This window comes from Triticum urartu, chromosome 7 (genome assembly GCF_003073215.2).
Source record: "Triticum urartu cultivar G1812 chromosome 7, Tu2.1, whole genome shotgun sequence".
Classification (NCBI taxonomy): Eukaryota; Viridiplantae; Streptophyta; class Magnoliopsida; order Poales; family Poaceae; genus Triticum; species Triticum urartu.
This window is the reverse complement of record NC_053028.1, coordinates 694210374-694236530: the sequence shown is the minus strand read 5'-3', so window position 1 is coordinate 694236530 and position 26157 is coordinate 694210374. Positions and strand designations below refer to the sequence as shown.

Sequence of the window (26157 nt, the reverse complement as noted above, 5' to 3'; positions counted from 1 at the left end):
GTAGTACCGGTTGGATAACACGGTGGTACCGGATATGTAGGAAAATGTAGAAGTGGTCAAGTAGAGTGGCTAAGGTGGGTTTTTTTGGACTTTGGCTTAGGATCTCGTTTTGGAATTCAAACCAAACTACATTTGCTTGTGCCCCCTCTTGTTAGTACGGTTGTCCTACACCCATTGTAAACCTTAGATTAATCAAAATCCTATAAGTTTCAATCTAAAAGCTTGAGGTAGACACCATCTTGAAAAATTGAAGGCAAGGGTCACAGTTGATATCACATAACCTTGAGGATTATTTTGCTTAAATTAAACTTGATAAACAGTTGGTCCTCCCAATTATTTGGCATACCTTGGACTGTAGGTTTCATCACAGTGTCCAGACCTCCTTTGTGGTGTTCGTTTTGGCCCATCTCATCTGGAAGACCGAAACTAGTCGGACATTTTGAACCAAATGTTGAGCTGGGAAATTCAGTGTCCCTTGCACAAATAATTATATGCAACATGCAAAACAACTGTTTATGTTCTCCAAGTTATTATGTCACCTCTTCTACATAGTGTGAAATAAATAAATTTCGATCTATGACAACAGAGCAAAATTATTTTAAGATAACAATTTATTGGTACATCGTGGATTGTATTTTCATGTAATTGGCCTATCAAGTGGCAGTGTGGCATCACAACATTACTAACAAATATAACAAGAAAAGAAAATTTCATGCACAACGACAAGGATAAAATGGCGCGGCAAAGCGTGCTTTTTTATTCTAGCTCTTCTTTCAGTCTTGCTAGAACATGATGTCACACAATCCGGAAATCAATTGTAGCCTTTTTTTGTGGGTCATTAATTAGGAATGAGAACCTTCCAATTGACGGAATATAAACAAGAAATTTCCTTAATATACATACAACAAGGGGCAGAAACAAGCAGAAACCTTGGAACAAAATGGTCTGCACTCGCGACTGTCATTCCTAATTCCATGGGGATCAAATTTGTTCCCTTCTCTGATTTCTAGAAGACCTGCTGCTGTCAAATGTACTACTCTATTAAGTACTAAGGAGGAATATTTAGTCCAAAATATAAGCTCAATTGCCAGAAGCCCGAACTTCACACCAAATTAACTAACTAACTAAATTTCTACTTTGTCAATTTGACATCAATGAGTGATTCTGGTTTGGTTTCAGGGCCAAAGCAATCACGGGTAGTTGACCCTATTCGACCAGGCGGCCAGTACCGGAAAATAGATCTTCCCAATATGTTCTTTGCAGGAAGAGGACCCCTGAAAAGAAATAGTGCAATTGTACATGCTAATTAAACTTCCACTGTTATGCAAGAAGTTAACCATTAGGAAACATGGGAAAATCAGCATAAAGAAATCAGTGAAGTCGGCAGTATTACCACACATGGGAATCATAACTGTTATTTCGGTTATCTCCCATTACAAAAACTGCATTTTCAGGCACTTGCTGCAAGGAAAATAGTGATAAAGATTGTTAGCTAGCTGAAAAGAACATCATGACCTATTAGAACCAGATAGAGTTCATATTCAAGTATTCATGTATGTGTAAATAACACAACATGCATACAACTTCTCTATCCAATAGCTCGGGATATCCCACGTAGGTTGACTTTCAGGGATTCTGTCGTTTGCCATAACAAAATCAACAAGTTTACTTTAGGAACCTCAACAATAATTTCTTTGAAAAGTCGAATGTTCCTTCTAACATGTCACAGAAAAATGGTTCATAAGACAAAACCAACAGTATCTCCTAGAGCACGTTACATAAAAGGATGCCATAATTTAAGCAGAGATCTCTACCGCTCATGTGCAGCCTAAGAAATGCCTTACCACTGGGTTCATGTCATAAGAAGGTGGCTCAAGAATGAATTCTTCATCCCTAGCCTCACCATTCACAACTAGTTTTCCTTTATGAACCTGCAGCATAAAAGGTAATGAAACATTAAGACTTCTTTATTTGAGAAAGTTCTGGTGTTTCCATTAGAAATTTGGCCATAAATTTAACATGTCCAGACAGCAATTAAAATTTAGACTAACTTGTAATAGAAGAAAATCACTTTACTTTAAGCTACCAAGGGTGTCTTTCTTCTAATGTGCATCACACTTTGTGTCTATTTTCTCATCCTTGTTTGTTCTGACTTCTGTAACTACTGGGTTGTAAATATGCAGTTACACACCATTTTTAATTTGTATGAACTGGATCCTAGGCTTGCAGGCTCTCCAATATCAAAATATTTGGTCGTATTGCATATGTAAGATGCACTATGTCACTTTGTGATTCTTTCAAGTTATTATTCAACATATTCTCCTCTCTTAGCATGTTTTGTTCTAATTGGGCTGTGCAAAGATCTGGACATAATAAAATTTTTGACAGCATTTTGATGAATATACACAAGATGACCTTGATTACCTAAGCAATCGAAAATACAAATTATAGTTTGAGCAATTCTACTGAGATTGGCATATAATGATTGCCTTCAGTAGACCACTAAAAGCAACTGGCGAATTGAAGGATCAGCCAGAAACTGTTGCCTGGTGAGAAACTGAGAACATCCTCACAGTTGGCTGGAACCATTACCCCGTTCAAACTTTAGGGAGAAAAATACTAACAGAGGATTTTATGTATGGAAACAAGTAAGAACGACATCAGTCAAGAGATATAGATATTCATCTAAAGTTTGTTTCCAATTCTGAAACTAACCTCAACAGTATCTCCAGCCCTGGCAACTATTCTTTTGATGAAAACATCATTATCAGTATACCCAACATCCTGGACAGGAAGAGTCACAACCAAGAATCAGCATATATTATCTGGAAACACTGCATATAAGGATGATTTGTAATTACCTGTAGCACCGGCGGGCTTTTGAATATTACAATATCATTTACACAAGGCTTCCTAAAGTAGTATGTAACCTGAGAAATATTGGTATTGGTGAAACTTGCAATCAAGTTAACAAAGAAAATCTATAGTTGGTAAAATATCAAATAAATCCAACATGAATAAGAACATCATGAATGAAGGCTTGTAGGTGCCATAGTGGTCTATAGAACTATCTTGCATTTTAGATTAACTTGATAGCTTTATGTGCTACTCTACAAACCCCCAGAGCATCCTGCCTTGATGACCACACACACTTTGGACTAAGGATCAGGTAAATGCTTGGCTTGAATGAAGAAAAAAAAACATATTTCCATACCTTTTGCAGAGATTTTATACGTGGTTAATAGTTATGACATATTTTTCAACCAAACACAAATATGGACAAAGTCAGCAAAGTGAATTACATATATCCCAGACTAGTTTCATCTCAGAACTTCTAAAACATCGACAGGAGATATACATAGCATATACTGAAGCATATTTGCTAACTCTGAGATGATTCGTTATTATATATTTCGTATACACAACAATAATTTTAGATCTGTTAGTTCAGAGAACAACAGAACAATTATAATGAGTCCTATTTAAAAAACATTATCAGTGGTACCATACATATTTTCCATATTATACTTGCACCTGTTAAGATCTTATCATATACTACAAAAGACCAGCCATTGCCTGCAGGGCTAGTATCCCAATTGCATTTATATGGTATTCAGTGTTGTATTAATCGTTATGAAAGTGAAATTCCAAGCATAGTAAGTGCAGCAGCACACCAGAAACTCATCTGTCATTTCAAACATAGCACATTGACTACTACAGTAGTAACTACTAATAAGAACTAGAGCAATATCAAGTGTGTTTTTCTGGAAAAAAAATATAAAGCACCGATTTTGATGTCTAACATAAGTTGGAAAGAGGCTAATTCATGCACAGAACTTGACGGCACCGCGTGTTGAAACCAAAAACAAGGTACGGAGAAAGGACGGACCTTCTCGGCGACAATGCGGTCGCCGACGTCGTAGGTGGGGAACATGGAGAGGGAGGGGATGAACCGCGGCTCGGCGACGAAGGCGCGGAAGGCGAGCGAGATGGCGACGGCGGCCAGGACCGTCTTGGCGTCCTCTGTGGTCACGGTGAGCCACTCGGGCAGCAGCCCCTGCCTCTCGCCCTCCTCATCCCCGTCCCCGCCGCCTCCACCGCCGCCCTCCCCTCCTCCGCCGCCCCCGCCGTCGGGGTCGGGGCCTACGGGAGGCGCTTCGGGCGGTGTTTTCGGGGCGGTGCGAACTCGAGTTCGCCTCCTGAGGCGGAGGCGCGGCGCGGCGGTCCGGACATGGAAGGCGGCGGTGGTGGCCGAGATGGGGCTGTGGAGGAGGGGTTTGGGGGAGGGCCTGAGGAGGCAGGCGGCAGTGGGAGCCTGCGAGGCGGCGGGGAAGAAGTGGACGGAAGAAGACATGGCTGCGGAGGCAAGCGGGCAGATGAGAATGCGGCGGTGGTCGTCGGCTCGCCGGCGTCCGCCTCGGCCGCTGTGGCTTGGTGGGAGTGGGTGGGATAAGCCGGTCGGCGACTTTTTCTTTCTTTTCTTGAGGTCTTTTTTTTAGACAATTCTTTCTTGGAGGTTTTTCGTTTCTTTTCTGGAGGTGGGCCGGTAAGAAATCGGGCCCTGAGGAACTGAAGCCCACGCAGGAGAAATAATAAAAGATAAGTAAGATATATACATTGGATAAGAAAATCATTTATTTCTTTATATATATATATATTTTCCCTCTTTAATCATACATCGAATTCCATTCTCGGGAAGACCACCATTTCTTTCCAAATACCTGGTATGGATTTATGCTTGTACGTACATATGTATGGGGGCATTTCATTGAATTTTACTAGCAATTTTATTCATCATGCGGGGGACATTTTATTTAATTTGCATGGGAATTTACATGCATCAGTTTTGCAGTTACATGTTGCCCAGAGAAGGACATTTTTATTGTTGTCTTCTCAAAACCTCCTTGGCAATGTAGGCGGCAGCAACCATGGTGCTCGTCGTGCGCAAGGATGAAACTGGAGCTAGCTCGACCAAAGTATTAGACCATTCATCTGACCCACGTGCAACCATCGAGGCGTGTTGTGGCTTGAAGATCAGTGACACGGTTCTCCTGCCTGATCCATGTGACTTGATTCTTAAGCTAATATATTGATTGCATGTTCAATCTTGGTGAACTCATCTTAGAAAGCAATTAGTTTACAGCCTTCAAGTTCTAGCAGGACTGAGTTTAGTGCATTGATACATGAACTAGTTCCCCTGCTAGCTTGGATACAATCCTAGAGATGTCAGGTATTCAGTGGATAGGTGCACCCTTGGTTTTATGGTCCCGACTGTATGGATTTGTGAGATATCATAGTATTATTTTTTGTGTCAAGATAGGTGCATTAGAACATGATGCTACTTATAATTTTTGCACAGCTTCAATGCTAAGGTGCTAAAAGCTACAGATTTGCATAACAGTGAGCTTTCAAATCAGCTAGGTGTTATTGACTACACACATCTAACTATGTTGCCTACCGAGTGTTGTTTAAATTTGTTGTTGGTTGAGGCCAACATGGCATTGGCCCCAACCCATGTTCCTCGGTAAATAAATGGTCACGCAATCAGTAAATCCGCCCAAGCCTAGGGAAGATCCCATTTAGAGCGTACCACGCTGGATAGATTCCAAGCGTGTGCACAACTCCCCATCCCCACCCTGCCCCGCGCCTGTCCAGTGTATGGACCGGTATTGCCGTATTGGGCAGGTTCTAGAATGTCTCCCCTGAACCGATGTATTCTTTTTTCTATCTTTTATCATCTTTTTCTTTTTTTCTTTTATGTTTTCCATTTTTCTTTTTCCTTTTAATTTTCTATTTCCATGTTCATTTTTTCTTTTTGATTTTTTTCTATTTCTATTTTCCCTTTTCACTTTTGGAACATCTTTCAAATTCGTAAAATCATGAGTATTTTTCTAATTCGTAAATATTTTTTTAAATCCTGAACATTTGTTGACATCACGATTTTTTTAAATTCAAATATCTATTCGAGCTTGTGAAGATTTTTTGAAATCATGATAATTTTTCTAATTCGCAAAGATTTTTAAAAATATGTGAACTTTTTTTACAAGTTCATGAACATGTTTTGGAATCACAAACATTTTTGAAAAATTCAGGAAAATTTTGGAATATGAACTTTTTTTGAAACTAGCGAACATATATTTGAATCGGCAGACATTCTGTGAACTTTGGAGAAAAATTGGAAATTCCTGATTATTTTTTGTTTTTACGGACATTTTTAATATATATGAACATTTTTTGAATTCATTAACATTTTTTGAGTCAGCGAACAATTTATGAATTGATCAGTTTTTCAAAATTTCCTAACATTTCTGAATTTTCTGATTTTTTAATAATTTGTGGATATTTTGTAATTTACCAACAATTTTTCAAACTAATGAACAATTTTTGAATACGTGAACATGTTTTTGAAAATTCTGAACATTTTCTTTAGTTTTTGCAAATAGTGTTTTTCAGATCATTATTTGTTTTTAGTATGTGAACATTTTTCCACAGAAAAATGTTTGAATCCGCAAAACATTATGATTTACCGAACATTTTCAAAATCATGAATAATATTTTTGAATTCACGAGCATTTTATATTTCTTTAAATACTTTTTCTTCAAAAAATCATATTTGTAAAATCCGAAACTATTTTATAGAATAAAAAAGTACAAAAAAGGAAAGAAAAGAAAAGAAAATAAGAAAACAGCCCCCCCCCCCCCCCCGCCAGGCCCGGTCCAAAAACACATTCGGGGGGAGCGAAAGGTGCATGTTTCTTCCCTATTCAACGCGTAGGCCGCTGAATAGGAGCTCCCCAAGCCTAGTTTAGGCCGCGCCCAACACCAGCCCATTCGCCCCTCCTATGATTTGGCCCAAGTTCCACTCCTAATGTTTTTCCATTAATTGGTGGACATGCCGCACCGAAGAAAGAATAACAAATACTTGAAACCACAATGAAGCTACACCTGAAACAAGAGTGGAAATAGCATAAAGGACTACTCGTATATGGTTCCTGTTCCATTTAGAGCCACCAAATTCAGCACCAAGGGGCATGTCGTCAATGTTCTATCGCAGAGGCAAGCAAAATCAAAGAGTAACTATCAAACAAGATACTCTCCAGTTAAAGAGTTTCAAACATATTTGAGACAAATTAGTTATAATTGATGCCACCCTCATTCTAGCATGGTACATTATGGTTTGTACACCAAACCAAACGTTTGGAATATATAGTAAGTAAAATATAGGCTGTACATGGGCATGTGCAACCGGAGCAGTTGCACAGGGCCCGCAAAATCCCAGGGGCCCAAATTCTCAAAGTACTACTTCTATCATCACCAATCAAGAGTCGGGATATGTTAGACAAACGGGTCATTAAATATTAGAGAAAACTATGCATGTCATTGCAACGAATATCCACCCAAGGCACATGGCCCAACTTACGGGAGAACTAAGTAAAGAGGCAGGACTCCTCGTTTACACCGCTTCCTGTTTCCATCGCCTTTCCCAAAAATCATCGCAAATTAAATCTTTGTGAGCTGACTCTTCACCTTCTTCAATGACAATGAGTTGCATTTTCTCTGTAACTATTGCTCCACTGAGCGATTACTTATATGTTGTACAACTTTTTTGTCAGTTTGGATCTTACAATGATAAGATTCATACTTTATTCGTAGCAATTTTTTAGTCATATTTTGTAATTTCACTACTTGGTCATGGAGAAGCGCAGGAAGTCCTTTTCTCATGCATGTTCTTTAGTGCAACTCACAATACTACTAAAAGCTCTTCTTAGCATCATGTAAATATTTTTGAAAAAATTATGCTACTATACCACAAATGATTGTTAAAAAAATACTTTAATTGGATTTATTGAATATGGGGCCTAAATTGTGATTTTGCACTTGTCCCCAAGTTTCTCAGGTATGGCCCAGCATAAATATAACCAATTACATTTTGTCTTTCTCCAAACTAATTGATTAAATTAAATATCCCTTCTAATGGTTTTATCTTGCATGTCAACCAAAACATATAAAACAAACACGCTAAAATATGTGAACTAGTAAATATTCATATAAGACACACTCTGAGTATCATCCCTCATGGACTTGTATTCCAAAATATAGAAAAAGCACTGCAGAGATGGATCCATAATGGACCCATTACACAACCAGATGCAGTGCCACACCGAGAGAGAGAGAGAGAGGAGCTCGTTGAGCAAGCATTGGTTGCTTGAGGCAAGGGTGGCTCCTACTCAAGTAGGATTGTGGTGGCGATTGATGTTGTCGGATTTCGGGTTCCGGCAGACCCTTGAGGTTCGAACACTGGGGTGTGCACGGAGATCTCTTCCCCATCGATCTACGTCCAATCTCCTCGCGTGATTTGAGCTGGAAACAACGAACAACACAAGGGACACAAGGTTTATACTGGTTCGGGCCACCGTTGTGATGTAATACCCTACTCCAGTGTGTGGTGTGGTGGATTGCCTCAGGGGCTGATGAGGATCAGTACAAAGGAAGAACAGCCTCGCGAGAGGTGTTCTTGAGCTGGGGCGATGAACTGCTAGAGTGAGTTCAGTCGCCTCTCTTTCTCTCTGCTAAGATTCTACCAGATTTCCCGCCGTCTTCTCCATTCTCGGTAGATGTCCCTACTCTGTGGTGGCTAGCTCTATTTATAGAGGCCCTGGGCCTCTCCCCAAATAATGAGCGGGAAGGGCGCCAACAATTGGCCATTTTGAAGGGGAACATGTAGTACAAGTTATCCTGACCAAAGGTGGTCTTCGGCTGCCAAAAGTACTGGTGATGACGCCGTCTTGGGCTCCACGGTGACCTCCGTCCAGCCGCTTTGCTGGTCTGGTCTCGTTGCACCGGAATGGCAACCTTTGCCTGATGCCTTGGCCTGTGCTTGCCCCCTTTGCACCAAAGGGGAAACAAGGACACTGCGCAGGCCGGCGCCCGCCTGGTCTCGATCGTCATGGATTGCGTCACGGGTTCCTCGCGAGGTACCCCTGCCTTGATCTCTCCGCCTCCTCGCGAGCCTGCCTGATGAGGCTGCCTCTGAGGAAGCTTCCTGTCGTCCGCCCCGCGAGGCTTGGCCCCTCGCGAGTGTCTTGAGCTTGAGCTGATGAAGATGGGCCGCGCTGGGCCCCCACTCGAGCCACGCTGCAGGCCGCATGCAGGCAAGTCTGGGGACCCCCGTTCCCAGAACGCCGACAGTAGCCCCCGGGCCCATGGCGAGCCCGGGCTTGGCCTGACAGGGAAGTGAAGGTGCGAGCGCGAAGCGCCGTGGGCCCCAAAAGCCTGCGGCCTTGGCGCCGCGTGGCGATTGATTGGACGTGGGCGTCTGTGCTTCCCCACGACGCCTTGTTGCGCGCCCGGCTAAGCGGACCCGCAGTTGCACACAGTCGTTCCTCCTTTCCACTGCTCGCCCGCCTACTATCTTTCCTTCTTCTTTGAGCTCCAGCCTCCGCCACCAATCCAGCTCGAGTTCTTCCTTCTCTTCACCGCCATGGCGCCGACGAAGAAGGGAAGGGGAAAGAAGTCCGCGCCTTCACCCCACACACCTCCAGCCTCGACCCCCGCCGTCGTCCGGTCGATCATACTCAATCCAGAAGCTTTGGACAAGGTCCGCTCCGCCCTTGCAACTATCTTCAATGAGTGCGGCAGGACCACGGCCTGGCCTGCGTCCCATGCCTCCCTTGATAGGATCGTCACGGAGGTCCGATTCTTCACCGATGCTCTATGGGCAGGTCTGGTTCCCCCCCTTTCCGCCTTCTTCAATGCGGTGCTCTCCCATTATCATATCCATGTGATGCACCTCGGGCCGGAGTCCATTACCCTTCTGGCTGCCTTTGCTTTTGTTTGCGAGGCGATGATAGGCATACCTCCTTCCGTTGCCCTGCTGCGCCACTTCTTTTCCTTGCGCATGAGCGACCCCACTCAATGCTCAGGGTGCGTGAGCTTCTCCGCCGTGCCAGAGACGGCCGCTTCAGGGATCGACTTCGGCCTTCCTCCTCCTGAGGCCAGGTTCAGAGAGCGGTGGCTATACGTGGACGTTGGAGTGCCCAACCCTCTGCTCTCGCACCCGACCTCGCCTGCTGTTCCTCACGTGGGTTGGGATCACGAGGTGCTCGCGAGCCCCCAGCTCGCCTTCGTCTGGCGCCGCTTCCAGAGTTTGAGGGCGCTCAATGTGACAGCGCCCAAGGTGGTGAAGGAGTTCCTCCAATGTCGCATTGCTCCTCTTCAGCGCCACTCTCGCCGGATGTGGGACTTTGCGGGGCATAGAGACCGCATGCGGCTTCAGGAGGAGGACTTGGCGCCTGAAGTGCTGCAGACGGTGCTCAAGGTCTTGATTGGCGATCCTTCCCCAGGCAGCCTTCGTAGTAATGGCATCCTCTTGTATCTTTGCTCCGGCAGGGCCGATTTTGTGAGGCAGATGCCCAGCTTCGATGAGTGGGGACTGCGCCCATAGCGGTCCTTCCTCGGGTGACAGGGCGGGGAGATGAGAACTGGCGAGAGTTGAGGCGTCCGATGTCGAGGCGCCGACGCCGCGAGAAGTCTTGAAGGCGGCGTCTCTTGAGGCCCGCCCTGGAGCGGCGGTATGTGCGGAGTTGCGGCCTGTGGTTCCTGAGGCCGGGGCTCCCGAGCCCCCAGCCGTTCCTCGCGAGGCGAAGCCTGACGGCGCCCCCCAGGCTGACTCCACTAGCGCTGATCACCTTGACGCTTCTTCCGCACCAGGGGCCGACCCATGCGCTGAGCGCTTGGGTCGGTTCCGCGTAGACTTTGAGGCCCTCCGCAAGAGGAAGGAGGCCTTGGGTGGCAACGACCGCCCTTGCCGCTTGTTGAAGCGCAGGAAGTACTTTGCCATGGACGAGTAAGTCTTCTTCTTCCCTTGCTTGTTCGCTTTGCTATCCCCGCGACTGATTGTGGCCCTTTCAGACCCTGCCCTTTGAAACCCGCCGAGCCAGCCCGGGAGCCATCCCCCCCAAGCTTCGCCTTCTCCGCTGGCTCTGGGCTCGCCGAGCTCGAGCAGCACCCCTGCTGCCGGACCAGTTGGTGGAGTGGTCCGTTCCATAGGGCACCTCGAGCCTGCGCACCCGTTGTCCTTTCTTCATGAATCCTCCTGGGGCGCATCTGGCTTGCCCCGCATTCCTCCTCTGATCATTGATGGTGAATGGCTGAAGTCCATCTTCGACTCCTCCTCCGTGGGCGGGCCGACGCCGGGCCAGATTCCCAAAGAGGCCAGTTCGGCGATGGCTAGGGCGCCAGCCCCCAGCCCCGCACCGAGAGGAGGCCAGCCGCCCCAGGGCCCTCCGCATGCTCCGGTGGAAGAGGGTGATGTAGAAGACGTGCTTAGGCGCGCTCGGGAGCGACGCGCCCTTCGCGAAGAGTTCCTTCAGGGGGCGGCGGATGCGGTGAGCCGGATCGGGGCAGAGCTTGCTGACGAGGATGTGCGCCTCGAGGCCGAAGGTTTACGCCTTGCTGAGGAGAGGCGCAAACTAAAGGTAGCCGTCGCCCTCATGCGTCATCAACATGATCTTGACAATGCGAAGGCTGAAGCGTCGCTGGCAGCTTCGCGAGAGGCCTGCTCCCTGGCCGTCGAGGAGGCTCGGGAGGCAGACCGACGGCGCAAGGATGCGGAGAAGCGCGCACGGGAGCTCCAAGCCTGGAGCAACTCCCTGGAGCAGCAAGTGGAATTGCGCCAGGCGGCCCTTGAGTCGATGGGGGTGGCCTCTGTTGATCGGGCGGAGCTTCTGAAGCGCGAGGAGGTGCTGACGCTGGAGGCCGCCGAGCGCAACCTTGACCTTGAGTGGTTGGAGACGAGGGAGCGCCTGGTGGCCCGGGCGGAGGATGACGTTGCCGCACGCGAAGCCCGAGCCCAGGAAGAAGTCGATTGCCGCGTGACGGAAGCTCGCTTGGCCTTCGAGCGCGAATACGAGACGAGGTTGGGGCTGATCAAGGTCGAGGCCGAGGGCAGGGACCGCAGCCCTCAGGGCCAAACTGACCAAAGCGACGTGGCGTGCGGACTCCTCCGCAGCCACCCTCGGCGCGGCGCAGGCGGAGCTGTCCTCTTCCCGGGCCGAGCAGCTTCTTCTTCAACAGAGGGTCGATGACGCCGAGGCCATCGCGCAGCGGAGTGAGGACGAGCTTCGTCGGCGGCGGGTTCTGAAGCATGTGCATGCCCCCATGCTTCAAACGCTCCGAGAGAGGGCCAACACAGCTTTGGGTTATGTCTGCGAGGCTGCCGCACGAGGTCAACTACGCCGGCAACCTCCAATTTTTCACCGATGTGGTGACGCTTCTGGAGAACCGGTCCGAGAGGTCCCGTTGGCTTGTCGAAGAGAGGAGCCGAGCCTTGCTCGGGCGTGCCTTCTCCCGCGTCTTCAGCCATCTGCAGGACAGGGACCCCCACTTCGACTTCGACGCTGCCATCGCACCGTGCCCATTGCCGTCCGGGGCGACCTGACGCGGTGGGTGGAGGACAACGTGGACACCCTCGTCAGGGCCTTTGCGTCTGATGACGACGGCGTGGTCGTGGGTGCCAATGAAGGTGACGTTGTGGACGAGCCTGGCGCTGATGGAGAGGCTGGCGGCGGTGGTGACAATGTCGACGACGCTAGTGATGCCTCCGAGGATGCCCAAGACGCGGTGAGTGATACGTCCGACTGACCGCGCGTTACTGCCGTTTAGCCTGCACGAAGAAAGTTCGGGCTTGGCCCTGAAGGATGTAAGAGCATTTTGGGAGGGGAAGCCCCTATGTAAAGGTTTGCAATTAGTACTCTGGTAAGCATAATGTTGTGTGTGAACATAGCTGCTGGCCCGGTGATGGGTCAGCTGACTTGTGTACCTTCCGACCCCGACGAGTCCCGAGCGGGCCTGCGGGGGCCGCTGCACCTCGGGTGTCTTCTGATTAACTTGTGGATCCCACGATGAAAACCTCCGGGAAGGGTGCGATAACAGTGGTCCTGGTTGTGAACGTGCCTGGCCCGGCCCGGCTCACGAGGGGCTCGCGAGGGGGGGCAACCGATGTTAACCTTGGACGCAAAGCCAAAAACCAGAACGCGAGAGATTGCTCGAACGAGACTAAACACCCCTTCCCCCAAACACACGCAAGCACCAAGCTCAAATCCAACTTAAATCCAAATCGAAGAACTTCGTCAACAAGGAAAGGCAAAAGCAAAAGGCCGCGTCCGGCACCTAGTCTAGTCTTCGACGTCTTCTCACCAGCGCGGAGCTAAGTGCTGCCACTGGGCGTGGGCGGGAGCCCCCGAGGCCCGAGGGCGGCTCTCCGGAGACTCCGGGGCGTGTACAACCCCACTCATTATTACGTGAGAGTGTCACGGGGCAGCGAGCTTCACAGACACTGGGCCTTCTTCACAGGTACTGGCCTTGCTTCATATCGCCAGACGAGGGCCCCGCCTCGCGCCACACTCTGCCGCCATCGACGGCGACCGGAAACCAGGACGACGCCAATGAGGCAGAGCGGTCGCCAGCGGTTCCCCCGACGACCACGGGTCCGCTGCCGGGGGCAGGCCTTGGGGCACCTCCCCGACAAGGGGCCTACCTCCTGAGAACGCCTTGCTCCGACCACCGCGGCGACGAACTCGAATCTCGGCCCCTCTCCTGCAGCCCCTTGCGCCCTCCTCCTGAGGGGTATGAGGCTGCAGAATTGGGGCAGCCACCTGCTGCGGAGACCTGTATCTCCTGCGACCCATGGTTAGCATAAGCTTGCTCCTGAGGGATGAGTGGCACCCGATAGTTGCCGGCGACGGTGCGGTCGTCGAGGTTCTCCTGGGGTTCCTGAAAGAGCTCAGCTCCTGGAGTCTCCTCGCCCCAGCCTGGCCCGAGGAATGAGCCATGATCTTCTTCCAGTGCGCACCCCTGATCCACCATGCAGGGCACATAAGCTTCTGGGGTCACCGCCCTGTGCGCCTCGCCGTAGCATCCCGTATGCCACGCAGCCTGGCTTGGAGCACCGTCTTGGGGGTGATGGTGCGGCGGTCCGCCGAGGCCGAAGGCCGCGGTGTGCATCCCCTCGCCGGCCTAAGAGGGGGCTGGCGTGACTTGCCGCCCGGTGCCGGCGGAGGTGTTGGCGCTCAACGGGCCCTGGAGTCCGCTGCAAGTTGCGCGCGTGCGCACGATGCCACCATGCGGCCCGCCTTGGGTCTGGGGTGGCAGCTAGATGTAGAAAGGAGGTGTTCCTGAGGCGGCGGCGTCTAGGAGCTCAGCTACTCGCTCCAACAACACGTCGCGGCCGCCTTCCAGCAGTCGGCACCGTAGCAGCTCTCGGGCCACCGTGAGCGCGGCACTGGAGTTTGCTTGCTCCCGTCGGGAGTACGGCGCTGTGGACGCGGCGTGGTCTGAGGCCCTTGCTGCGGCCCGCACCTGCCGTGGTCTGAGGGCAGGCGGCGTCTGGCCGCGTCGCCCGCGCCTCGCAGCGCCTTGCGGAGCGCGGGCTGCCTGAGGCGCAAGGTTGAGGTTGCCCTGGGCTGGTGCCACGGCGTGGGCGGGCCACGCTGCCCAGCGGTCGGCGGTGGCAGTCGGGTCGCCTGACATCTGAATGGCGAGGCGACGGAACGTGATGCGGAGGAAGAAAGATTCTGGTGCACCCCTACCTGGCGCGCCAAATGTCGGGTTTCGGGTTCCGGCAGACCCTTGAGGTTCGAACACTGGGGTGCGTGCGGAGATCTCTCCCCTACCGATCTACGTCCAATCTCCTCGCGTGATTTGAGCTGGAAACAATGAACAACACAAGGGACACAAGGTTTATACTGGTTCGGGCCACCGTTGTGGTGTAATACCCTACTCCAGTGTGTGGTGTGGTGGATTGCCTCAGCGGCTGATGAGGATCAGTACAAAGGAAGAACAACCTCGCAAGAGGTGTTCTTGAGCTGGGGCGATGAACTGCTAGGGTGAGTTCAGTCGCCTCTCTTTCTCTCTGCTAAGATTCTACCAGATTTCCCGCCGTCTTCTCCATTCTCGGTAGATGTCCCTACTCTGTGGTGGCTAGCTCTATTTATAGAGGCCCTGGGCCTCTCCCCAAATAATGAGCGGGAAGGGCGCCAACAATTGGCCATTTTGAAGGGGAACATGTAGTACAAGTTATCCTGACCAAAGGTGGTCTTCGGCTGCCAAAAGTACTGGCGATGACGCCGTCTTGGGCTCCACGGTGACCTCCGTCCTGCCGCTCTGCTAGTCTTGGTCTCGTTGTACCGGAATGTCAACCTTTGCCTGATGCCTTGGCCTGTGCTTACCCCCTTTGCACCAAAGGGGAAACAAGGACACTGCGCAGGCCGGCGCCCGCCTGGTCTCGATCGTCATGGCTTGCGTCACTGGTTCCTCGCGAGGTACCCCTGCCTTGATCTTTCCGCCTCCTCGCGAGCCTGCCTGATGTGGCTGCCTCTGAGGAAGCTTCCTTTCGTCCGCCCCGCGAGGCTTGGCCCCTTGCGAGGGTCTTGAGCTTGAGCTGATGAAGATGGGCCGCGCTGGGCCCCCACTCGAGCCACACCGCAGGCCGCAGGCAGGCATGTCTGGGGACCCCCGTTCCCAGAACGCCGAAAGATGTGTCCATGAGCAACACGAGAGCGAACGAATATATGGGAAACATTAGTTTAGGGTTGAGAAGAAGCGTCGCTTTAAACGACATTGTTGGGTAATTCCTGTTCATTATTGTGATCAAACACATGAAGTTATGAAATCTATTATATACTAAAAGTAATAGACGGACCAACTAGAAAAAAGAAAAATAATGAATCAATAATACCATATCACTATTTTTTTTAAAGAAAGGCTCGTGGTAATATTTTGGGTAATTATCTCTCGATTCCGATATAATATAATAGAGAGCTTTTAATATATTTTTGCATATATTAAGATAAGATGATGTATTGCAAAGACCAAGTCTCTTATTTTTGTGAAAAGCAACGATTTCCCCATTGTTAAGTTACTAACATTCTTAATTTAATATTCTAATTCTAATGACAGTGGTAATAGTATTGCCACTAGATCCTCTGCTTGTCCTTGTTACTTTGGCCACTATGTCCTCATTCACTGTGTCACATTCCTTTGACTGGCAAAAGGCTTGAGCTCTCTAGCCAAAATTCATGCATTTATTGTGCGAGTACTCCGTCACAATGAGCGTGCCATGAAAAAAACAAAAATGTTGAGCCGTCTTTGCCTTTTTTCCATGAGCCCTTTTTTAACAGAAGCAGACACGGATGTGCCTTATTATTCTGAGTACTGATGACTTGATGCATAAACCATTATGAGATTTAAGGGATTCTAAATAGATTGTTGTCATTAAATTATAGATCTAACCATTGAAATAATTCTGATGATGTGGTTTACGTGGTGCCTTGAGGAGAACACCCATTACACAAATTTAAATAGACGTAGCCATTAAATTGTAGATCTAACCATCGAAATAATTTTGATGATGTGGATTAATGTGGTGCCTTTGGAAAACACCTGTATTTTGTTTTTAGTATATAATAGATAGATAGATAGATAGATGCTAATTAACCTCAGATGTCTAGAATGGAACAAGTCTTGATATCCATAACCAACAAAGAAGAAGAAGACAACAAAAGCAAAAACAAGAGGTCTTGGGACTTTAAGTTTTGCAAAGTGAGAAATAATGGAGCATGGTGAATCATCATTCACCATACTAAGATTTGCATTTCTCTATGATGGCGAAGAGTTCATAGAAGACATAGCAGCTGATTTCGATCATTCGATGCAAGTTATCCTTGATATTTTTTGTGGAAAATTTCCGCTTTTCACACAGATTTCTCACATAGAAAATAGAATAGGGACGCATGTTTTTTTAAAACAAGAATTGCGAAAGAATAATCATAAGACACTTGTTTTTTTTGGTGTTTTTGTAGCCCGAAGTAGATCACCGGAAGGCAAAAGCCTTATACATGCTCCTAAGAAGCGATTTTTTTTTAAACTAGGCAAAAGATTTGCCAGTTTCATTGAATAAGGAGTTTTAGATGTTCAGGCTATAGGCAGAAGGTCAAAGCCACATACAATACATCACTCATGCAGCATCACGTTACACAAATGTTTAGCACCCGCAAGACACCACAACACCACTTCCTCTTTGATTTTCATTGAATAACAAGCGATTCTAATAGAGTCACACAAGAAATGGGAGACAAGATTAGCACTATCTTGAACGAGATATGATGTGCATTGCAGACTCGTACTATTTTCTATTTTTCTTCATTTGTATGAACTCACTAGCATTGCAGACTATTAAACTTTTGTATTCCCGACCAATACATAGTCTGAACTCCCTGTCAGTGCAAAAGAGTACTGCAATATGTTTTTAAGCTGTGCTCCACAGAAGTGTAAACAACTACTTGAATATTTTCTTTTAATGTGTGAAAACCCACTGCTGGTGCTCCTAGCCAGTGCACACTAACACTAGTGCTCCCAAAGAGAATAGGCTAGTGGATCTAGGCAAAGTGCAGAAAATAATTGTGCTCCATCCAGCGTGACAAGTCATTGCGGAGAAAAGGGTACTTTTGTGCTTCCAAACGAGTGAAAAACCACTACCCGAGCTCCTTGCCAGTGCAGACTAGTGCTCCCAGAAAGAATACGCTAGTGCTCCCAAACAGATTAGGCTGGTGCTTCTAGGCAAAGTGCAGAAAAGATTTGTGCTCCATCCAGCGTGACAAGGCATTGTGGAGAAAGGGCACTGTTGTGCTTCCAAACGAGTAAAAGACCACTGCATGTGTTCCTTGCCAGTGCTCCTAGAAAGAATAGGCTAGTTCTCCCAGCCACCGAAACACGTGTGCTTCCAACTAATCGGATTAGACAACTGGATTATAGGATGTGAGACGAGCTGTAGGCGAGCAGGAAGCGCGTTGTAGGCGCCATGTACCGGAAAGGCGGAGCGTGCTGTATGATGAACATGTGCTTCGACGAACACACACTTTAACCCATGACTCCCCTTCAAGATGTATATCAAAATTTGACAGACCGGAGGCGAGCAGGAAGAGCGTGTAGGCACCGGCAAAGCCGGAAGCGCGGTATCTAATTGAAAGCTATTATTTGATATAGTTGAAAGTTACAGCCCGCCTCCCTTTTTACCCCATAAAAAACTCCCTCTCTCAGAAATATAATGGGAAAAAGAAAGTCAAAAAGAAAAAAGAAAGCGATCAGCAATCTAATTTTCGAGTTTATGCGCAAAAGTGGCTTGTGTTTCGCTTCGGCTTAAAGGCCATCGCGCGCCGGAGGGAAACAGGGAAACCAAGAAGATGGGAGGGGCAAACTGCAAAACTACCAAAACCAGAAATTGGAAAGGGAAACTGCTTTCAGTGGGGTTGCGTACGAGGGAGGTCTCCGCATGTGCCACTTGTCGAACAGGCAGAGCATCCTGACTGACTGCTCGTTCCCTTTCGTGGGGGGCACCCCCTAATTAGTTGCTCCCTCCGAGTGAGCAAACGATGAACTGAAGAAATAAGAGAGTTCTAACAAAGTTGAAAAATCGCCAAAATATCAACTTAATTAGGTAGGAAATTCATTTATTTCCTAATATATTTCCCCCTCTTCAATCATCCAATAATTTCCATTGCTGAGAAGACCGCCATTTCTTTCCAAATACATGGTATGCATTTATGCTTGTAACTATGTTTGTTATGGGTGCATTTCATTGAATTTTACTAGCAATTTTATTCATAGTACAGAGGGCATTTTATTTACTTTGTCTGGAAATTTTACATGCATCAGTTTTGCAGTTATATGTTACCCAGAGAAGGACATTTTTACTGTTGTCTTCACAAAACCTCCTTGGCAATGCAAGCCGCAGGAGCCATGGTGTTGGCCGTGCGCAAGGATGAAAATAGAACTAGCTCGACCAAAGTACTAGACCATTCATCTGACCATCGTGCAATCATCGAGGCGTGTTGTGGCTTGACGATCAGCCACATGGTTCTCCTGAGTCCCGACTGATCCACGCGACTTGCTTCTTGAGGTAACATTACCACTTGAAGTAATACATTGCTTGCAGGTTCAATCTTGGTGAATCAATGTGCTCATCTCAGAAGGGAATTAGTTTCCAGCCTTCAAGTTCTAACCGGAATGAGTTTAGTGAATTGATACATGAACTAGTTCCCCTGCTTGCTTGGATATAATGCTAGAGATGTCAACTATATATTCACTGGATAGGTGCACCCTTTGTTATGGTACCGGCTGTATGGATTTGTGAGATATCATAGTGTTGCTTTTTGTGTCAAAATAGGTGCACTAGAACATGATAATACTCATAATTTTTGCACAACTTCAATGCTAAGGTGCATACAAGCTGCAAATTTGTATAATAGTGAGCCTTAAAATCAGCTAGCTGTTTTTAACCGCACAGAGCTAATTATGTTGCCTACCAAATGCTGTTAAGTTTGCTATTTTTTCTATTTTCCTGAAAACCGTGCGAGTGTGTTGATTTTTTTGACTTGGAGTCCATGGTTGTGATGTCACTGCTGTTGACATATATAGTTCTGCATGTAATTCCTTTTTCCTGTAATTTTCATGTTTACTTTCATGATTCGCCATGGATCTATTGGTATGATGATTATATTCCTGTAGATTGCTAGACCAACGTTATTATATAGTTTGGGGTATTTGGTTCCATGTCTCATGTTATATAGTTAACATATTGGATTATGAATTATGAAACCTTGTTTAGATCATGGTACATTTCCTAACTATATGAATGTATGGTTTATACACAATAGTGGAGATTTGTTTTTCATCCTGAATCGGATGCTTGCGGCTAGAAACATATTAGGTTATTGTTCCATTGCACAATACTAATCTTATTGTAAAGGAGAGTTGACTAGTAGTTTGGTTTATGTAGCAAGACACAATCCAGGGATTTTTGTGTGTCATCTGCTCTTATTTTCTAGAACCATAGAAGTATTTTACTTATCTATGTGTGTAAAGAAATGAATTGTTAGTTTGATTAACAATTGTTAAAATACAATCCATTAATTGTGTTGCTAGTACTTCTTAGAAGTATGGTACGTTTGTTTGTCCCTGCTAGTAGTGTACCGCACTAGTACCATGGGTTATTGCTTTTTGTCCATCGTGCCCACTATTTGTATATATATGCTTTTCTTTTTTCTAGTCTTGCTCCTTGCTAGTAAAATTCGGAGGACAAGTTGCTTACTTTATTGCTATAAATTTGTCTGCAAGTTGTGGTTCAGGTTGCCTAAATTACGAGAATCGAAACCAACATGTTTTTATCGTCACTCTACCAATTAAGTTGAACTTCATTTTTGTTGTTTACCTTTAACACCAAGTTGCATATTTGTTGATGTTAAAGTTGCCTCAGCTATGAGCATCTGCTACTAAAGTTTCCTAGTACCAATATGCCAGAGTCAATAACACGATCAGAATTAACACACAACATAACACGTTTGGACAATATTTCACATAGACTATGAAAACTAGGACATGGCGACAATAGGCAACACTTGAATACAATTCAAACAGATCACTAATAGAACATAAGCATCTTCTTGTGCCGGGGTTGGGATACTTAGTAGGTCATTCGATGCAACGACAATTAGAAACTTGCGAATCTCCTAGTTTGGATCGTGTAATTTTTCTAGCAACCAGTGACGAGGCGGAAAATCGTTAGTACCTTCGGTAGGGTGCCTAGCATGGTCGGAAGTACCGGGATGCAACTTGCACCCACCAGTTACCCAGGTTCGGGCCTCTGGAGAGTAATACCCTACGTCATGCTTGTACTTGTTATTCATGGTGATGGGATATCTCATGTGAGAGAGAGTAGATGGGAATGTGTATATTTCTACTGAGAGTTGTTCTATGGGAGAATAGATCCATCTAAGACCCCTTGCTCCCTCTTATATACACGGTGGGAGTTAGGATATACATGAGGGAGATGTGATCTATCCAGCCGCCCTTCTGCCTTGGAGTCCACGAAGATCCCATGACCATCAATAAGTCGCCCTGGGCCCTTCTCCCGCCTTTATCCCCATGCTGGGCCCGAGAGCTCCCCTAAGAGTTGGGCTCCCTGTGGAGATGCAACCCCCAGTGCATGGCGCCGTCAACTAGGGGATAAAGTAGAAAGAACCATGTCTAAATTAGGTTAGAGGTTAGTAGATCCAATTCACGGCACAAAATCATACACTTCCTTTTGGTAAAAAGAATAAGGTTTTCTAAAGAACGTCTAGATGTGAACTAATTATTGCACATCTAAATTCTATATCGTAGATTTTCGCGGAGATTCATGTGGGTATTTTTTTTACCTTGTTATGTTTGATTGAGTCACTTAGACGTGCAATAAGAAATAGGAAAACGTTTGTAATCGGCGCACCGGCCGAACATTGGGCCGGTCGCGCTCGCTGGCGAATACTGGTGGGCCACCAATAATTTTCTTATCCACTCACGAAGGAAGCGACGCATCCACTCGTTCCTTTTCGTTTCTTCTTCTTCCTTCGCGTCTTCTCCAATAGTTTCTCTTCTCCTCCCTCTTCCTCACAAAAACCCACCATGGATCAACTTGATTGTGATCAAGCTTTTGTTCGTGTTGCGCCTCTCTCCTCCATATAGTACTTCGCCATGAATCCCAAGAGGCGGATGCTGGAACCAGCATGTTTTTTTGCTGGATCCAACATGTGTTTTTGCTGGAACCACCTTGCGCCATTCATGGAGCCACCAGAGCATCGGTGTTGCGACGGGGCGCATCACGAAGAAGTGCGTTGGATGCTGGAACCGGCACCCGTCGTTGCTGGAACTATCGCACACGGATGCTTCGAACGGGGAACCTCGATGCGTTGCGACGATGATGGGCGCGGTGACCGTCGCCAGTATAGGAGTTGCAACCAACGGCAAAATTTGCTGGAACTAGCAGCAAAAAAAGCTACAACCGCCTGCAAAATAAGCTACTACCGGCAACTGAAAAGTCTTGCTTTGCTAGAACACACCACCGGCGTCACAGTTTTGCTACCACCGTGTCGCCGTTTTGTTACAACCGGAGTTTCTTTTTGCTACAACCGGCGGAGGGCGATGCTAGAACCGGCAGTGCGACAAACTACAAGCGGCAGACAGGGAATGTTACAACCACATCCTTTTTTTGCTACAACCACATTATGTTTTTGCTATGACCGGTGACATTTTTGCTACATGCGCGGCAGACGATGGGCGCCGATGCTTCAACCTGACATGGAAAAAAGCTTCAACTCACCAAGGAGAAGTTACAACCGGCGGCGGAAAAAGCTTCAACAGGCATAGTGGAAAAAGCTTCAACCCCCATGAAAAAGCTTCACCCCTGGAAAAATGCTTCAACCGGCGTAACAAAAGCTTCAACCAGAGGCTAAAAAAGCTTCAACCGGGGATGAGTTTGTGGGCGCATGAGTGGCAACGGCGACGAGCGGCGACGGAGAGGGAGAGGACGGGGGTGCTGCGACGGCGAGGGAGAGGACGTGGATGCTTCCTATTCTCGCCGGAGCACACACACAAGGTGGTTGGGGCAGGGACACATCGCGCCGAATGGATCTGAAGCGTGGGGAGGGAGGAAGAAGATGATATGACGTGGGAGGAGAGGGGATCGGCCGGCTCCTGCCTGCCAGATCGCACGGCTGCAGGCTGACCGGCCAAAATTTGGGCTGGTGCGCCGGCGCGTATCACTGCCCTAGGAAATATACATCTACACCAATTTTTTTATTAGACCGGGTAATTTTCCCTCTCCAGTTAGACCCAACTCGAAGTGCGCCATGTGGCAACACACATCTCAAAGCAAGGTTTTCAGTACTACCATGTGCATATGTGCCGATCTCTCCCTCTATATAAACGTTGGCGAAGAAACATAATCGCACCGACACATTGCTTGGCCCATTTGGAGAGAAGAGGAAGATACTCGCGGTCATGGCGCTTATGAAGACCAACGCAAGGACGATCGTCTGCTTTGCCGCCCTCGCAGTCATGGCCACCCACCTGATGTCCTCTGCAGACGCACTAGGTTAGCTAAACTCCTCCTTTTCTATTATTATTAGTATTGCGGACACAAAAATTTCCAGTCCTTCTGCACCAATCTGAAATCTAATGCTAAAGCAATTTTTGAACGTGCAGACTGCTATCCGATCAACGACTGCCGCTCGAACAGCAACGGGGGAGTGAAGTGCGCGCGCATGTGCGCCTTGCTGAACGGCCCTTCCGGCAAGGCCTACTGCAGCGGCACTACCCAGTGCTGCTGTGCGCCGCCCGGCGGCAGGAAGGGGCGGCTGCGGACGACGGCGCCTCTTTGGACCTCGGATGCCGCTGCCGCCGCCACAAACGAAGCTGCTCCATGATGATGATAGAGTGATAGTAGTACTATCTTTGTTTCTTCTGAACTAGCACACGTTTTGGTGGTGATATTGTTGCTCGCGGGAGAGAGAATGTGTGATCTGCTGCTTAGACTATTATGATCCTGTTTTGCGCGTGTGGTCTGGAACTATGAAATTCAGCACAATTTTCTCTAGTATTTTGCACCTGAATATCTAAAATTGTGAATTTGCGCGATATATAGTACTTTCACAAAAATGTTCTAAAGGTTCCCATGGGGACTAGATACCAATCAACTACAAATATTCTCCCCAAAACTGTCCTTACAAAATCTTTACCGCCCAAGTAATTTGCATAAGACTAAGATCTCGTAAAAGCAGCAATGATTTTATTTCCTTACGACAGATGTAGCTTTCTGTGAGGTATGGGTGCGTTTCATGCTTTTATATTCTCAGTGTGGTAAATATGCTCTTAACTTTCTTTCAACTCATCCTGCCCTATAATGGAGCGCAATCTTGCCCGGCCTGATATTATTCTGTTATAGAGATCTTAGTAGAACATGCTTTGACCTTCGTAAGTTAATGTTTTCTCTGAACTAAATCTGCCCGTCAATTACTTATTCTAATGTCCACTAGATTAGTAGTTAAGGATTCATCCTATTAATAACTTCAGAAAAGAAAAAAAACTCTGCTTCTGTTCTTTTTTCGACCTTTTTTTTTGCGGGGGATTCTTTTTTGGACCTCGATTCTCAGATGCTGTCTTTTAGTGCATTAGCTTCACCCTCCTATCATGAAACATTACTACTACCCAGTACTAGTTATGCTTCAGGTCAAATGTATTGCAGTGGGATCAGTCTATCTGATATTGTTTTGATCAATCAATTGAGAGTTTGAGACCACAATACGTAGCCATACAGTGATCTTAGAGCAACTCCAACAGATCCCGTATCCATAAAAAAAAACTACCGATTGGGGAAGTTTTGGCCAAAATCATGTCCCCAACTGCTTGTAAACTTGGCCCCAACTTCCTTCAGGTTTAGGTGAAGTTTTGCTTCCCGTACACTTCTGGCGGCAAGATAACTGCCTGAAACTTCCCGATGCGCCGCCAACCTGCGGAACACCGCCACCTCGTAACCGTTGCATGCTCGCCACTGCCGTGCCACTGGAACGCCATCATGCCGTCGCCGCCGCCCCCGCGGAACACTGCCGTGCCGGAGGCCGTCATGCATGTCACTGACTAGCTGCAGTGCCGCTGGAACGCCACCATGCCATCGCCGCCGCCTCCGCGGAACACTGCCACGCCGGAGGCCATCACGTGGACATTATTTAGTTTTATTTAATGAAAAATAAAAAAAACATTTAGGATAAAATGTTTACTGGATCTCACGAAAGTAGCTTTTAGAAAACTTCCCCTAGAATGTACAGACATCCTATAAAAATAAAAGCATTTTTACGGGAAGTTTCTTTTTAGAGGAATGCTTGGAGTTGCTCTTAGTCCCCACTTTTCTTCTGATCTTTCTCCAGTAAATAAACAGAACACTATCTTGTTGGAATTGATCTAATTAAAGGTCCAACAGGTCGGGAAGTGTTGAGTATATTAATTATTAGGAAAGACGAGATAAATTAGGATTTGTTCTGACTTGTACTCTAAGTAGATCATTATACTCATATATATGTCCACGAGGCTCAAGCAATACAACAAAAATTTCATAAATCCTCTCTCTCTCCCTTCTGACATGGTATCAGCTTAACCTCGATTCAAAACTCTAGCCGCTGTCGCTTCCGCACCTGCGCGCCGTCCCCGGGGCGGTCGGCCTCCATGACCGTCGCCGGAGGCAGCGCCGCCCGTACCTAGGGTTCGTCCACCAGTCATGTTTACCGGCTGCCCTAGCTAGAGAGTCTTTTTCCCGAGCCCTTGCTCTGATTTTTTTTCTCTTTTCCGTCGATCATCTTGATCGGCGTTTTGTTTTTAATTTTCCGATTTAAGATCAGTTTGCATCGGGCCCGCCACCATCGATCCTCGCGCGCTTTCACTCCGACTTCGGCATCGACTGGCGTCTTCTTCGACTCGACGGCCTTGTGTGCTACACGGAGGCCAGGAACGGCCGCTGTCCACGCCTCCATCCGCATGTCGGTATGCGCTGGCCGTCGTCGCCTTGATCCAATCGGGGATCCTACAACCTCCATCCACTTCAAGCAAGATGGGACGGGACATATGTGTGTGGTGCACCGGCTTTGCTCGCATGGCGTGCGTTGCGCTGGCCCGATCCGTGTTGTGTGCATGTTGGCTGATTGTTCGTATATACGTACAAATCAACTTCCTGTCCAGCATGTGTGCTCGTGGCTTAGTTGCTCATGTGACGCGATCGCTGCAGAACTCGTTGTCTTCGCCTTCGCGTCTAGTCACTCCATCTTCATTGCATGTTCGGTCTGATCAGCTGTATACATGCGTCATCTATGCCGTGCGACCGACCTGGTCCGTCGGTTGTCCGCACCTTCACAGGCCCCGTAAAAAACCGTCCCGAGTTCAGCGCGCCCCTCCACCGATCGAGCAATGGGCTGCCGCTGCGTCACCCCATCGGGTCGCCGCCCCGTGGTTCTTCTCCTGACTGCATCGACCCGCGTCATCGCTGTGTCGTCCCTTCGGATCGTAGTGTCGCGGCCCGCGGTCCACCGCCGCCCCGAGGCCGTCCGCTCCAGGCCGTCTCATGCCTGCACCGACCCTTGCGCCGCTGCTGTGTCGCCCCGTCGGGCCGTAGCGAGTGTGGCACGCGGTCCACGCCGCCGTCCTAAGGTTGTCCCCGCGACTGCACCGAATCGCGAACCGCCGTTGCGTCACCCCTTCGGGCCGCAGCGTCGTGGTCCGCGGTCCCCGCCGCCGCCCCAAGGT

General features: G+C 47.7%; 1 protein-coding gene across 1 annotated transcript; it reads right to left on the bottom strand.

Moving 5' to 3' along the window:
- Window positions 1–734: 734 nt before the first annotated feature.
- LOC125523230 (chloroplast processing peptidase-like) lies at window positions 735–4477 on the bottom strand. The gene is made up of 6 exons (XM_048688282.1): window positions 3890–4477; window positions 2862–2930; window positions 2716–2784; window positions 1845–1931; window positions 1394–1461; window positions 735–1274 (listed from the first exon to the last, which is right to left on the bottom strand). The coding sequence occupies exons 1-6, from the start codon at window positions 4352–4354 to the stop codon at window positions 1133–1135; spliced, it is 900 nt and encodes a 299-aa protein (XP_048544239.1). The 5' UTR covers window positions 4355–4477; the 3' UTR covers window positions 735–1132.
- Window positions 4478–26157: the final 21680 nt, after the last annotated feature.

Excerpts from the sequence above, each read along its gene's own strand:
- LOC125523230 (XM_048688282.1), bottom strand. The coding sequence starts at position 4,354 with ATGTCTTCTTCCGTCCACTTCTTCCCCGCCGCCTCGCAGGCTCCCACT. Across the intron at positions 2,931-3,889 it reads ACCGCATTGTCGCCGAGAAG|GTTACATACTACTTTAGGAA; the intron begins GTCCGTCCTTTC and ends AATATTTCTCAG. Across the intron at positions 1,275-1,393 it reads AGTTATGATTCCCATGTGTG|GGGTCCTCTTCCTGCAAAGA; the intron begins GTAATACTGCCG and ends ATTTCTTTTCAG.